The sequence below is a fragment of the Elaeis guineensis genome, chromosome 7 (genome assembly GCF_000442705.2).
Source record: "Elaeis guineensis isolate ETL-2024a chromosome 7, EG11, whole genome shotgun sequence".
In the NCBI taxonomy this organism is placed as follows: Eukaryota; Viridiplantae; Streptophyta; class Magnoliopsida; order Arecales; family Arecaceae; genus Elaeis; species Elaeis guineensis.
Window position 1 is genome coordinate 72,309,257 of NC_025999.2, and position 14,766 is coordinate 72,324,022.

At 38.5% G+C, this 14,766-nt stretch overlaps 1 protein-coding gene across 3 annotated transcripts; it reads right to left on the reverse strand.

Moving 5' to 3' along the window:
• Window positions 1-920: 920 nt before the first annotated feature.
• On the reverse strand, window positions 921-12,706 carry LOC105048994 (PHD finger-like domain-containing protein 5A). Of its 3 annotated transcripts, XM_073261099.1 has the most exons (3): window positions 12,518-12,683; window positions 9,786-9,858; window positions 921-1,553 (listed from the first exon to the last, which is right to left on the reverse strand). In XM_073261099.1, exon 3 carries the CDS (start codon window positions 1,527-1,529, stop codon window positions 1,197-1,199), a length of 333 nt encoding a protein of 110 aa, XP_073117200.1. In that variant the 5' UTR covers window positions 1,530-1,553; window positions 9,786-9,858; window positions 12,518-12,683; the 3' UTR covers window positions 921-1,196. The 3 variants fall into 3 exon arrangements, with proteins under 3 accessions (XP_073117200.1, XP_019707156.1, XP_073117201.1); XM_019851597.3 differs by lacking the exon at window positions 9,786-9,858 and having other exon boundaries at window positions 12,518-12,706; XM_073261100.1 differs by lacking the exons at window positions 9,786-9,858; window positions 12,518-12,683 and adding an exon at window positions 9,733-9,753.
• Window positions 12,707-14,766: the final 2,060 nt, after the last annotated feature.

Genomic DNA, 14,766 nt, shown 5'->3' on the forward strand with positions numbered 1-14,766 from the left:
GAAAAATAGAAGAAAATCAAGTGAAGTTAGTGAAATGAATGCTGAAACATTAACTGATTGAACAGTCTTGAGTAAACAGTCTTGAGTAAATCCTCAGCAACCATCAAAAAGTCTCTCAGTCATTCAAGAAATGAAGTCGAAATCCCAAAGAGCATCAACCGTGACTTCTTTCATGCTTCATCAAGTTTTGATTCTTAGACGGTAGCTTATTTAATTAAATTCTCATTCATATTCTTTTTTTTTTTTTATTTCTTGAAAACAAAACCTGTGGGGAGGATTTTCCAACCCCAAAATTAGATAGCTGTAGTGACTGTTTTGAGTGATTTAGTTAGAAAAATTTTGACCAATGAACCTACCTAAAATCAGGCAGATTGATTGCGAATCTAATTAAAATAATCAAACAATAATTTTTAAAAATTATAATATAATCTCCAAACAAAAATTTTTGAAAAGTAAACGTAAATGTTGAATTGACATAAAATCAATATAAATTTATTTATATTTGTAATTCCACCTTATCTTTATTTAATTATCTTACATCCACTTGCACTCTGAAATCATCTTTAGCATACATAATTACTCAAAATTTTTTAAAAAATCTAATTTATCCTTTAAGCTGCTACGTCAGAACAACAATAGCTTCTTCCCCCTCAGTCAAGAGGAGCACAAAAACCTGATAAAAGAATCACAGATCTAAATCCACGTAGATTGCTCGGCTGCTCACCAGGATACAGCCAAGTATCCACTATCCAGAGGAGAGACAAAGCCAGCCATGCTTCACAACTTTAATAAAAGCTTTCGTACTGTTTCTCCCTGCTCATAAGTGCAGACTCAACGTTTAGATTAAGAAATCCCATTTTCTCAAGCTATCTGCAAACGAGAAGTACAAAAGTCATACCAGCTAGTACCCCTCCACGACACACAAGAACAAGTAATTTCATTAAATTGATCATTATCACAAGCGAACTCTGCATGCCATCATTAATACTTCACCAGTACTAGATGTTGCTCACAGCGTCAAGTACATTAGGCTCCACTCCATCTAATAAGTGGGTCTCTGCACCTTACAAAAGTCCAATGTCGAACAAAAGTAATCCAATCATACAAAAGGCTTTAGATTTCAATGGTACCAACATGCAGCAAAAGTAGATGGCAGACATGGGAAGGGATGGCATGCACCAATCCATGTCCCCCTATCATCTTTTTTTGAAACCATATTTTTTACGCTCATAAAAGAGATCGGTCTTGGCACTCCCGAGGTTGACGATTTTGGGGCATCCATCTCGGTCCTTCTCCTGCTGGGTACACTCCTTGCAGTAATACGCATCAGAAATGCCAACACCCCCGCAGATGACACACCGGCCCTGGAAAGAGCCGTAGTTGCACTCATCACAGACACGCACAAGCGTGCATGGACGCACGTACGAGTCACAGATGACGCACTTGCCATCGCACTTCTCACACAGGCGGCCAATGGCAATTCCCGGTTGCTTCCGGCACATGATGAGGTCAGGATGGTGCTTGGCCATGATCTCTAGATGCTAACAGAAATCCTGGATAAAGTAAGATTTCATTGATCAGAAATCAGGCAAGTAACCTTATTTGTTAGCGCTCACTGTTTAAATGGAAATCAACAAGAAGCATGATGGTAAACAAAAAGGGCAGACTGTCTCTACACACAATCTAGCAAGCAAGAGGACCAACTGCAGCAAGCGAGAAAATAGTAAATCTTTATTTACTGATAAAAAAAGTCATTAAGAAAAAAAGATGAAACGAATCAGCAAACATAAGTAGGATGCATCTGGATACTATTGCTTAGCATACCTCTCATAATTTTTATTGAAACTCTTTTTACACAAAAAGAGAGAACTCTAATTGCCCGACTCCAAATACCTGGGAACCACCATCAAGACTCACTGGAACCTTTGGTTTTTAAGCAAAGGTGTGTGACAATTGGGATGACCAGTGAAATTCCTAATGTTTCAATTAAAATGCTGCTGCTGACAAAATGATCCAATCTTACAGATAGTGTGAGATCCAAGGCCCAAGACTACATGGGTCAAGTATAACATCAGCATAGTAGAGTGCTGAGGACAGTGAGGTGTACAGGCATACATATGACAAATAATAAATTAGAAAAGCTAGGGTTAAGAGACCATATCAGAGGAAGGTCAAGAAAGACATCACACAGGAGAAAACTATTTGTAATGGTGGCATGACTCATGTCAGGAGAGAAGGGGTTTGATAAGGAGCAGGGAGAGACCAAAAATATACTTGAATAGACGGGTGAACAAGTAAATTTGAGAATGCTTTCTAAATTAGATGACATGACATGAATCAGCCAACTGCAAACTGAAGGGAGGAGGCTTCTTGTCTGTCAGGATTTCAAGCACCAGCTATCAAATGAAATTTGGGTTTGAACAAAAAGTGCATGCATAGAACCCTTGGTCTTGAGTTTGATTTTGTGAAAACTACAGGTTGTTGTCATTTCCTACACAAGTATAGATGGCATTGCCATTCATGTATTGCTCATAAGCATGCACGTGGGTGCACCTATATGCATGCATACAGGTGCACCCATGCACACAGTGCGGGGGCGCATCAGCATGGGGTGGGGAGGAAAGAAAAGGAGATGTTGGTAGGGATGGAGATTCAAAGGTCACTGTTCAGATGTTAGATATGAGTATAGGATGCGTTATACATCAGGTTATGTTGATGAATGGGTCATAGCTGCTGTTGGTCCTACACTCGGTGGCCCATAGAGGTTAAAATATGGTTGAGGACCATCCACTCCTTAATGTTGCTTGGAAACTTGTCTCTTTTGGGAACGAATGAAATTTCAGTCCATGCTAATAAGTTGCAAACCTAGCTCATGAACCTAATACCTAGTCTGAAGTTTGGAGTTCTCGAGCCAGGCCTTCAGCCACTTGGGCTGGTTTGGCACTAAAAGTAAGGGGGGAAAGAATATAAAACAAAACTTGCATTATCTACAAAATTTTTGTTTTGCCTTAGCCAAGTGGAAGTCCACCAAATTTCCACCGAAGTCTATAGGATGCTTGATCTGGAGACCCTGGAGTATAAAGCTTTCCCTGCACCCTGTATAACTAAGGCGTTGTACAGCCGAACCATGTACAAAAACACCATTTGTGATATACAACTGTCCACTTCAGCAATACACACAATGCATATATCATTTAAAGGAAAATCAACAAAGTTGATTGTTCAAAATCTTCAAAGGAAGTGCTTCATGAGTTGGATTTGTCATATCAAAGGTTCTATCACCACTTTGGATAAAATATACAGGCAATATCATTGAGATTCATCGAGGGATTTACAGGATGATTATGTTAGGAGTTGTCATCTTACAGACAGGAAACCTGTACAAGAACATAGTACATAATTCTTCATGAAGAGAATGGGAAAAATGAGCCACACTTATCAAGTTCTATAAAGGAAACAAGAACCTTTAAAGATATTGTACCACTGGTTGTTATTTAGAATACATTAAGTTAGTGGTCATAGCCTTGTTCTCAATCAAGGATCAAGTCTACATGTGTCCAAGTACATGCAGGAATCCAACACAATTGTATTTGCTAGTGATCTAGTAGAATAGAATATGGTCAATATGATGTATGGATTGTGCAAGAGTACTTTATAACGTCTTTGACTAGGAAGTATAGTCCTTGTTGGACTATCTCATTTATGATCTATAAAAGGCCACAGTGGATGTTCCTTGGAGTCTACGGTGCGTGTGAGGCCAAGGGCTTGGGAAACATACAATACCTTGTCTGCTTGGACAGGATATTGAGAGAGATAGTACACTTCAGAGAGGAGCTGCAGTTCTGGAACTTTTATCATGATAGTAGGTCTTTCCTTTCCTTACCAATATTATTTTAACCAAGGTTTGCAATCTTTAAACCAAACCCCATACTGGTATATTATAGTAAGGTGTCAATATGCCTGGTATAGAGGTTGGTTTGGTATACCAACATATCAATTTCATAAGTACACACTGGTAGTTTAAACCTTGATTTTAAATATTTAAACAGTTTTCTGTATATGTTATTTTTTTTTAAAGAAAAAGGATTATACACAAATTAATTTCAGCAAAACTTATTTCCAGCTAACAAATCTGTTTTGAAGTTTGAACTTCTGCAGTTTAATTTTCTGAATATCATTCTCTAGCTTTTTAAAATCATGTATATTGGACAATGTCTATTAGAATTCTTTAACATAATTTAAAAAAAAAAATAAAATTCTGTTTTAAATTTCTGCAAAATAATTTTGTAGATATCCATATTTTGGTTTTCAAATGTCTAATTATTATATTTATGTATATTATATTCTATAATTAAATTTGTAGACACAAACAATACTGCATTATAATTTTGGTACAGTAAATTTCAGCAAACTAAACTACTGAATAGTATATTAGATTCTACAACTTGATTTCTACAACATAAAATTTCTGTTCATCAGTTTTCTGCCTAAAATATAATTAAGCTGCTAAAATTTGGAAAAGTATTTTCCTGAAATTCAGAATATAAAACTATAAGGTTAGATTTTTAAACTTAGTTGATCCTACATCATATTATGTTTGTACACATAAATACCAAGTTATTTTGGGGGTTTTATTATTATTGGCCAATTCGAAATAGATCTACAGGGGTATCAAGTTAGTTGTAGCTAAGTTTAATTTCAGCGCTGAATATGACTTGCTAAGGTCTATAACCTTTTAGAAGACTTCCAAGTTTCTAGAAATAATTCAGGAAAATTGCTTGTGGATTGTGCAAATTCTAGAAATTTATTACCATTGTCTTGATTGTATTTTGATAGGTTGTAAATGATATTAGATCCTCTGGACTGGTCGGGTTCATTGACTATTGATGCTAGTAAAGTAAGTAATAGTTTACCTTTTCTACAAGCTTTCCATTTTATTAACTCTGGATAAATATTTGATATCAAATAAATTATAGATTGACTTATATTCTTCAATGAGAAAATCTTTTGGATTTTATGCAATTACGTTAAAATTGTGATTTTGTATGGAAATACAACTCATAAGTTAAAAGCATTACTTCTACTTTTATTACTAAATGTTATGTATATATTTTACAGAAATCTTTTAATACAAATAAGTAGTTTGTTTTAGAATTTGCCATCTAAAATCATAAATGAATGTCATTAATATGCTTTGATTTTTGACTCTTAGCCTCACTTTGTTTTGGACCCCACCAATAGGGGTTATATATTTGGTTGTTTCGGAATTTATATTATTCTAGCCTGCTTTGCAGGGTCTAAATGCAGTATTCTGACCCCCTCGCAAGGTATAAATACAGAACTTTGGCCTTGTTAAAGAGTGTAAATGTGGTCATCTTCTCATAGTCTGTTGGGTGAAAATACAAATTTTGTTCTTATGAATATGAATATTCAAGTGAGTATACCTGCATAGTTTTGATTATTAATATTATATATATATATACACACACACATTTTTTTCTTGTTAAGATATAATGATTTTGCCTTTTTATGTTTGGTACTTAGAAAAGAAAATTCATTAATTTACTAGTGGAACAAACTAGTGAAGGTATTTATTACTTTCTGGGCTATTAAGCTTATTATTTTGATTTCCCTCCTTTTCTGATCCAAAGTCTTTTAGATTGGCAGGTTAAGATGGTCAGTGTCATCTGAAACAAGGCTTGGTATTTTTAGTGTGGACCAGATTTACCTTTACAAAAAATTAATTGAGATTATCTTCTCTAATTTTGTTGAGCAGTTGCAACTTATTTGGAATTGTAAGCTGTGAATTACAAATTATTAATGGTTTTTATGGTTTTAAAACTTTTTAAATTATTATTTGAGGTTTAACCAGCTCTGACTTTGTACGGCTGCCTGTGAATATTTTCATTATATTGCATTATTTTGGATCTTCAGGTTTTAAGGCTTGAATACAACATGGGGCTTAGTCTCATGGGATATATGGCCGTGTCACATGTCTAGCACTTGTGGCTGGCTTTGAAGCGTGAGAGATACAGATTGCATTTCAAAGTTTCTCATTCCAATCGAAAATTCACTTCCCTAAAGGCTAAGTATTTAGCTAAGAGCAAATATGATGGTAAACTACCACATGAGTACCTTTGTCCCAATCTTTCAACAAAGGGCCTACATAACTTTCTTGAGTTTTTTCTTTTTGTTTTTTTTTTTTTTTGGGAAAAAACTTATCATCTAGTGTATTGCTTTAGAGGAAGAGGCAAAAAGAAAACAAGACTTGGTAGAAAGGTAAGCAGACCTTATAACAGTCACAACCAATCTTGAAAATGTTCTAATTAAGATAGTCATGAGCAGATATTACATTTGTTCTAAATTTCTAATATTCTCTTCTAAAATTGAAATGATTTATGCTGGGGAGGTCTCATAGTAATCCTACATCCAATAAAGTGAAAAAATTAAGAAGGTACTCAAACAGCCATTTTTATTTTATATGTCAAGATATCATTAGCTTTTCTTTGCATACCAAAGAAAAAGAAATTTTTTGCTGTTGAGTAATTACAAAATGGTTTATGCTAGATGACAAGAATTCTATTTGCTTTTAGTCTTATGTACAATAACACAGAGTCCATAGCTACCCTGTAAAAATTAGATACAGTCACTAGGCATGAGTTTGGAGTGTTTTGGGATTTGTAAATCTAAGCTTTGCAAATTTGAGATTTTCTAATTGAATGGGACTTCTTGGTTTGAATTTTACTTATCTTCCTCTCTCTCACCTCTTTCTGCATTCCTCTATTCCTCCCCATTTGTCTAATAATCCAATATAAATCTACACATTTTTCTATAGGGTTGATCGGTCCAAAATTTCTTATTCCTTTTCTCCATTTCTTGTTTCCCTTAAATCTTTATTCTCCTTAAAAATGGGTTGCTAGTCTATCTCCTCTCTCCACACCACCTAACTAATATTTTTATTCTTTCTTATATTTTATATATGATCAAGATGCCCTCTTTCCCAGAGGTGAAGCCAAATCTTAGTTGGGGGGCATGGGCCCCTCAAGGAAGCTAGTAACTTAACCCATCTCCACTTCCTCCCAAAAGCCACCCCCCTTCTTGCTCCTGGAGTCCTACTCCTATCCCCAGCAACCCCTCTAGGTCCTGCTTGGCCACTCCCTTATCCTGACCCTCTGGAAGTGACTAAGGAGTCCTGCTTGGCCACTTCCACTCCTCCAGCTCCATTTTCCAACCCAAAATCTAGAGCTTTCATCCCATGGAGCTCTCCAATCACGAGGAGATTAGTCAAATCTATATGAAATGAGACTCTTGGGGAATTGAAAAATATTTTCTAAATCCAAACTAATCTCTTTTATCTTCACAGAAACTGTTTCAATGTTAGATGTTGGATTGTGCGGTATGTGAATCGCACCTCTCCATAACGATTTGCATACATATTCTGAATATATAACTATTTTAGTCCATTATAACTATTCTCCTATTAACTAAACATACTTCACACCATGATTTTGAAAAATCATTGAAATAGGATAGATAATTGGTACCGTATCATTCTAGTGTGAAATTGGCACTAGTATATGTGCTAGGATGTCGAAATAGTTGTACCGATACAGACCGGTCATACCAATCTACACCAAACTATATCAATGTATACTGACAGTACCATACTAGTATTGGTGGTTTTTCAATTTTTTGAAATATGTTAGTTTCTAAAGGTACCATCAATACCAATACCTTTCTGATGATGCACCATTCTAATGGAACATCGGGTATTTAAACCTTGCTTCACACAGTCCACTTCTTATTCTTAAATGAACAATAACAAGACATGCATCCCTAAAAGCAGAAGAATATATCATGAAATGCATAACAAAAATCTTTAATTAGATTGGATGGAGGATATTATTAAGAAATCTTTTACAACATATGCCAAGGACATTGTGAGAATAATTGTATTCATAGCACATGTAGGATTTAGTTCCATTATAAATGCACTTTTTCAATATATACACCCCAAATTAAGTAAATTACTATAGAAGAATATATAGACTTATATATAGCATATTAGTTTCTTAAAAGTGGTTGTCTTAATACTCGAATCCACGCCATTGCTTCTGTCAGCCCAAGCCTTTTATCATTGCCGAGCAAATAAAAAATAGAGAACATATTAATCAAACCTATTGTAAATCATCTTAACACGTGATTGCTAAGCCATTTTTCAAATATTCCTTCTTGCATAAACCATATGCAACTAGGATGCACAAATAACATCATCTAGCTAGGGGATGCTACATATCACTCTCCTCAAACTTTCTCACGTAATTACCTCCACCACTCATGCGTTCAGTGGACGCTCACCTCACCTGCTCGCTCCTCATGACCATATGATTCAGATAGTTACTTCACTCATGGCCATCAGTGGTGAATTTCTTGTCGAAATTGCAGTTTGCAACAATTTTTGGACATGTCTAATGAATGTCTTGCAGTTTGCAGTTTCCCTTTCTTGTAAAGTGGTGAGCATAACTTTTTCAAATGCAATAATACAATTACACACTTATCAGGGGCCATGTCCTAATATAATGACATATCTAAATACTTGTAAAAATTATGCATGATCACACACTGTAATTTTTTTGCCCTTCATATCATGAACATCCCTTCACATTCACATTGAATGATTCATCATGCGTTTGTCGAGTACCAAACGATGCGATAAAAGGTCTATTGAAGGCATTAGCCAATATTGATGAGCTTCCTTGTGAAAATTTAGTGATCACAATGTATATAAGGCAAAAAGTCTATACAAAATGCAAATATGCAAGGGCAATATAACCAGCCAGCCTTTAAAGGCAATGCAAGAGATCAAATATTCAACCATGGTGCTAAGGCAAAAGCCAATGCCTTGTTGCACCATCCTCGAGACAAGAAGGTTTGAATAAAAGCCATTTTGCTAAATGTCGCTCAGTAAAAATCACCAAGCTAATTGACATATAAACTAGTGTAGAGTTCAAGCATAAAGGATCAAGGGAAGTGTAGCAAGTGATGGCACCTTGAAGATCTTGATGCATGTGTCTGAGAGTTCCATTAACAACACAAATCCACATTAATGGGAACAATCCCTATGAGTAAATTATTAAATATTCCTATATAGTGATGCTGGATAAATTTAGAAAGATTCAGGCAGTTTATGCCCTTTCAAAGGGATACCTAAATGATCTTAGCTACGGCCACTTAATTAAAAGCTACTGAAAGGTGCCTTGATTAAAGACATTTTCTTAATTAGTTATTAGAGATATCAAATATTATCCAACTCTAAGCACAAGATTAAAGTAGGAGTATAACTTATATTGGAAAGTTACAAGTTTCTCTTGTACCAAGAAATCTTATCATAAATCTGATAAGATCAAGGGCATATATCAAAGTAGCATAAGTGACCTGACCATGTATAAAGGGTGAGGTCACCTCTGTGATTTTAGTGTAAAAAAATTATGAATTAATTCAATGGAGTCCTTTTTTTAATTTCCCTAGAGGCTTTTAGGACATTCTCCTCCCCTTCATTCTTTTCCTCCATTTTTGGTTCTTCATCTTGATTGATCCATCATTGTAGCTTTATTTCATTAGCAACCAAATTATTTGATAAGCAAAAACTTCCAACCCATTCCTTTGTCGACCATGCTTTGCTAATCTAAATGTGCACAAACAACGTATAAAAGAAAAACTCAAGGCTACTACCAAGCTGTGGCATGTCACCATGCATTAAGAAGATGATTAAATTGGAGTGATACATGATAGCCTTGTCTTGGTGGTAAGATCACCGCCTTTAAGCAACCTCTTCCAGCTTCTCCTTTGACTAATACTCTACAAGAAAGCCTATTCAAAATAAATGACTAAATAAATGAACATTTTCAACTTCTTCTCTACCATCTACATAAAAGGAAAGGGAATAAAAATTGAATTTTATGATGGGTCAAAGCATTCATCTCTAGAAAAAACTTTTTATTTTCCCTCATCCTTGAACTTGAAATAGTTCCCAAGCCCCGTAGAAACTGGCCTATCTAGTTCCACAAGTAAAAAGGATTGATGTTGTAAATATGCCATTTTTAGTCCATGCCCAACCTTCCTCTTCCCACCTCCTCTCCTCCTAGGACTACCTCATGCACATACTCTCTCTCTCTCTCCCCCTCCCCCCACAGTGATTTTATTCATTTCATTACAACTCTCGGCCATACCACTCTTAATGCCTACTACTCCAACATTACCCCCCCCCCCAACCCCCAAAAAGGGGGAAAGAAAAAAGAAAACTCTGAATCTACTCTTTTGGGGAAAATAAGTTTCTTGGATAGCTCAATCTTTCATCTCTTCTTTTCTCTCTGAAATGTTTGGAACAAGTATTCTAGAGGTGGACATAACTAATACTCTCAAATACAAGACATCTAATAACTATGAACGATCAAACAGAAATCAATAGTTAGCATTTGATTCAACTGTTAATAACAAGCATTTGTGTTGCTGAAACTTTGAGAATGTATTAGAAATTAGATAGATACAAAATCGATTGGCTATACCTGCTTTTGTTGGAAAGTGAGAAGCTTTTTTCTTACAAGCTTATATTTACATGATTAGCCTTTCATCAAGTAACAGAGCAACAGAGCAACTTCTTCTCAACAATGGGTCAAGTATTTTTGGTTTAAATACAACAAAAGCATTTCCTCCGCAAAAGGTCATGGGACAGCATCTTGGATGTATGAGGATTGGCCCACTTAATCACATAAGTAGACAAATTTCAGGAGAATAGGAATAGAGCAGTTCTTGTTCAGAAGATAGGAAGGAAAGAGATAGATAGAGGGGAGAATGGAGAGAGAAAAAGAGACAAGAAAGAAGACAAGGTGTGGCCAGAAGCTTTGTGGTGGGAAGAGGGCTTGAGACAGATAAAAGGACAAGGGGTGATGCAGGATCAGAGGTGAGGAGGCTTGCAATTAACTTTGGTGGCATAATTTGTTTTCCACAAAGAAAGTGGAAAGGCCAATGCCTGTTTATTTGTCCAATTCTAGGCTAAAACTAGCTAATCCTAGGGTGTCGAACTGGACATGGGAAAGGCATGCATGGCTTCCTCTCTTTCCTCTTGGTAGGCATAAGTGATTTGACAGATGTAATCTTCTGATAGAGTCACATCCATGGCAATACGGAGGATCAGTTCAGTACGGTAGAAATGATTGATGCAAGATAAACATATTGTTTGTATACTGTTTTTTGCTTTTTGAGGGTCATCACAGACCAGTGACCATATTCATTAAATTGTTAACCAATGACCTTCCACTTACATTTCCCATTTTCAAAAATTAAGCATAGGATGATGGTAGAAATTTGAGTATTACTAAGAGAACTTTAAATTGCTTTTGACTCAAGAATGCATAGAATTAGTCAAGGATAAATTAAATGATGCCTCTTAGGCTTTAGTAACTTGGCCTATACTGGTCAGAAAGAGTCCTACACAATGATTTGGTGTAAAGAAAGGTTGTGTCAGCCGATGCCTATCCATGCTGGCTCATATATCATGCCACACTAGCAGAGTGACACACGATCCACAAAACACCAATTAAATAATTTTTAAATTTTTGAGCTATCAGATCATTTATTTTTTTTTTTTTCCCCTGCAAGGCCGGACCATCAACATGGTGTGGTGAGGCATGTGTTGTTCCTTGCATGGGCGCTCCTAATAGCATTGATACTCAAAAGCTTGGCATAGAGAATTATGAGTCAATTACAGTACAGTGTACATCTAGTTTTATCTTCTTCTGATGGATTTCAAGAAATACTAATCATCCCGGAAATCCACAAACAATAATCTGTAGGGGAGGGAAGATTGAAGAGTGTCCATGACACAACCACAAATCTTAAAAGCCTAGCATGAACACAATCACACGAATTTTCTCTACCATATTGACATGGGTGCTACATCGATAATGGTTCACAGGTGGGTTCCGGATAACAACGTGAAGTACCAATTATAAATTTAACCTCAGCCCCCAAAAAGAAAAACCTACTCTTATACTTTACCAACACAAAAGGCAAAATTATTCAGGAAAAGAGAACAACAAAACGACGACTCGGGCAGAGATTGGTTGTACATAAAACCCTAACATGATCTACGCCAGCGCAGAGATTACTAGCAATAATAAGAAATAAATCAAAAAGAAGATATCGACGAAACAAAAATCACAGGAGAGAACCACACTCAAAGATTCCAGGCCAAAAAAAAAAAAAACACATCATTAAACTGTTCGACAAATGGCTTGAGTTAATAATCCCAGAAAGTGAACAAACTACATTAGGCACAGATAAAGATTCGCGGAAAAATTCAAGATATGAACACTAGAAGCTACCAAAATCTGTGATTTCTGGCTAAGCCTTCTTTGAAATTGGAAATCTTAGGCAGCTTAGAATCCCAAAAAACTACAACAAGGGAGAAGGGAATAAAAGAGACAGAGAGAAGCCGAAGTACGAAACAACCACTCACCTTAGAAAGAGATCTCTGAACAAGATTAAGCCAATCCGTTCGAGCTACGAATGAAGCTGAGCGCGAGGTCGAGAGGTATTTAACCTTTCCTTCTTTTATTTCAGAAAATGGTGCACCCCGGAACTGGAAGCTTCTCGGTTTTGGTAGATCTTCGTCAAGGTTAACCTCCGCAAACTAGTCCCCCTCCGGCCTGACCCATTTTTTGTTGCGCTCTTGCTGGGTGTTGGGCCGGTCGAGTCGGCCCGGGCTTCAATTTCTCGTGAACAAATATCGAGCCGGGCTCGGGTTAGCATTTAATGAAATTCTTCGTGCACTGCAGCGGTGCATAACTGCATGCATCGATGGTTGACTCACGTACAGAATTTAAAAAAAAAAAAAAATTTTACGCACCATACCCCAATCCTGTGCATAAACCAATTATCGTAGGTGATGCCCGCCTGCTGCATCGCACAAAGAATTTCTCTAATATTTATTAACACAATCCAATCCGATATAGTAATTATATTTACTAATTTATATTAGAATAATATTATAATTTTGTATATTTAGTTGTAATAAAATTCTTTCATATCTAAATAATGCATCATCTCTGTTGGTGCAAAAACCCACCTGCACCAGAGAAGCTGGAGTCGTAAGAGTCGCGATCGCCGTCGGAACCTGCAAAAGAAGTCTAAACCGAAGATGGGGTTGCTCCGGTAAGACCCTCCGACGCTCAAGTCAGTTCTCTGCCTCAACAAGAATGGAGTGCTCGAACGAAAATTTTAGCAGAATTTCTAGGTAAAAATGAGAGCTTAGAGAATAACGTATCTGGGGTCCCCCTTTTATAGGCGGAGGGGGCAACAAACTGATAGCGATGTCTGTAACCGTCTGGCAGTGGGCCGCTCAGAGTCAGGAGGAGTTTGTTGTGGAGAGTAGTGAAGTGGACCCGTGGCTATCACTGGGGCGTGCCACGGGGAGCGGAGCGGCGTCCGTTGTCGCGACTTGTCAGAGAATGGAAGAATCGTACGGTATCAGTCGCAGAAAGTGGAGCAGGATCGTGGCCATTATTATGGCCTGCCAGGGATTGATGGAGCCGCGTGGAATCCGTCGCAGGAGGTGGAGCAGGATCGTGGCCATTATTATGGCCTGCCAGGGAGTGATGGAGCCACGTAGAATCCGTCGCAGGAGGTGGAGCAGAGTTGTGGCTGTTGCTGCTGCCTGCCAGGGGGTCCAGGCCTATCGGTCGGAGTTCGGCTGGGGTGTCTGACGGAGAGAGGTGGCTAGCCACCCGTCTGAGAGGAGCTTGGAGTCCGGCTCTCGCAGGAGTCCAGATGGAGTCTTCCTTCAGTTGAAGTCGGAGACGAGGTCCGGCTCCCACAGGAGTCCGGACGGAGTCTTCCCGCAGTTGGAGCTGGAGACGAGGTCTGGCTCCTGTAGGAGCTCGGGCGAAGTCTACCTGCAATCAAAGTCAGGGATGAAGTCCGGCTCCCTTAGAAGTCCGGATGAAGTTTACCAGCGATCGGAGTCAAGGACGGAGCCCGGCTCCCGTAGGAGTCCTTGCGAAGCCTTTCCGCAGTCGAGGTCGGGGACGAGATCCGGCTCCTGTAGGTGTCCGGGCTGAGTCTACCTGCAATCAAAGTCAGGGATGAAGTCCGGCTCCCTTAGGAGTCCGGACGAAGTTTACCAGCAATCGAGGTCGAGGACGGAGCCCGGCTCCCGTAGGAGTCCAGGCGAAGCCTTTCCGCAGTCGAGGTCAGGGACGAGATCCGGCTCCCGTAGGAGTCCGGGCTGAGTCTACCTGCAATCAAAGTCAGGGATGAAGTCCGGCTCCCTTAAGAGTCTGGACGAAGTTTACCTATAAGCGAAGTCGTGGGTGGAGCCCGGCTCCCGTAGGAGTCCGGGCAAAGTCGTTGTGCAGCCGGAATTGGGAACGAGGCCCGGCTCCCGTAGGAGTCCGGGCTGAGTCTACCTGCAATCAAAGTTAGGGATGAAGTCCGGCTCACTTAAGAGTCCGGACAAAGTTTATCTGTAAGCGAAGTCGTGGGTGGAGCCCGGCTCCCGTAGGAGTTCGGGCGAAGTCCTTGTGCAGCCAGAATTGCGAACGAGGCCCGGCTCCCGTAGGAGTCCGGGCGGAGCCTTCCCGCAGCTGGAGCTGGAGACGAGATCTGGCTCACGTGGGAGCCCGGGCGAAGTCTACCTGCAATCAAAGTCAGGGGCGAAGTCTGACTCTCTTAGGAGTCTGGACGAAGTTTACCAGCAATCAGGGTCGA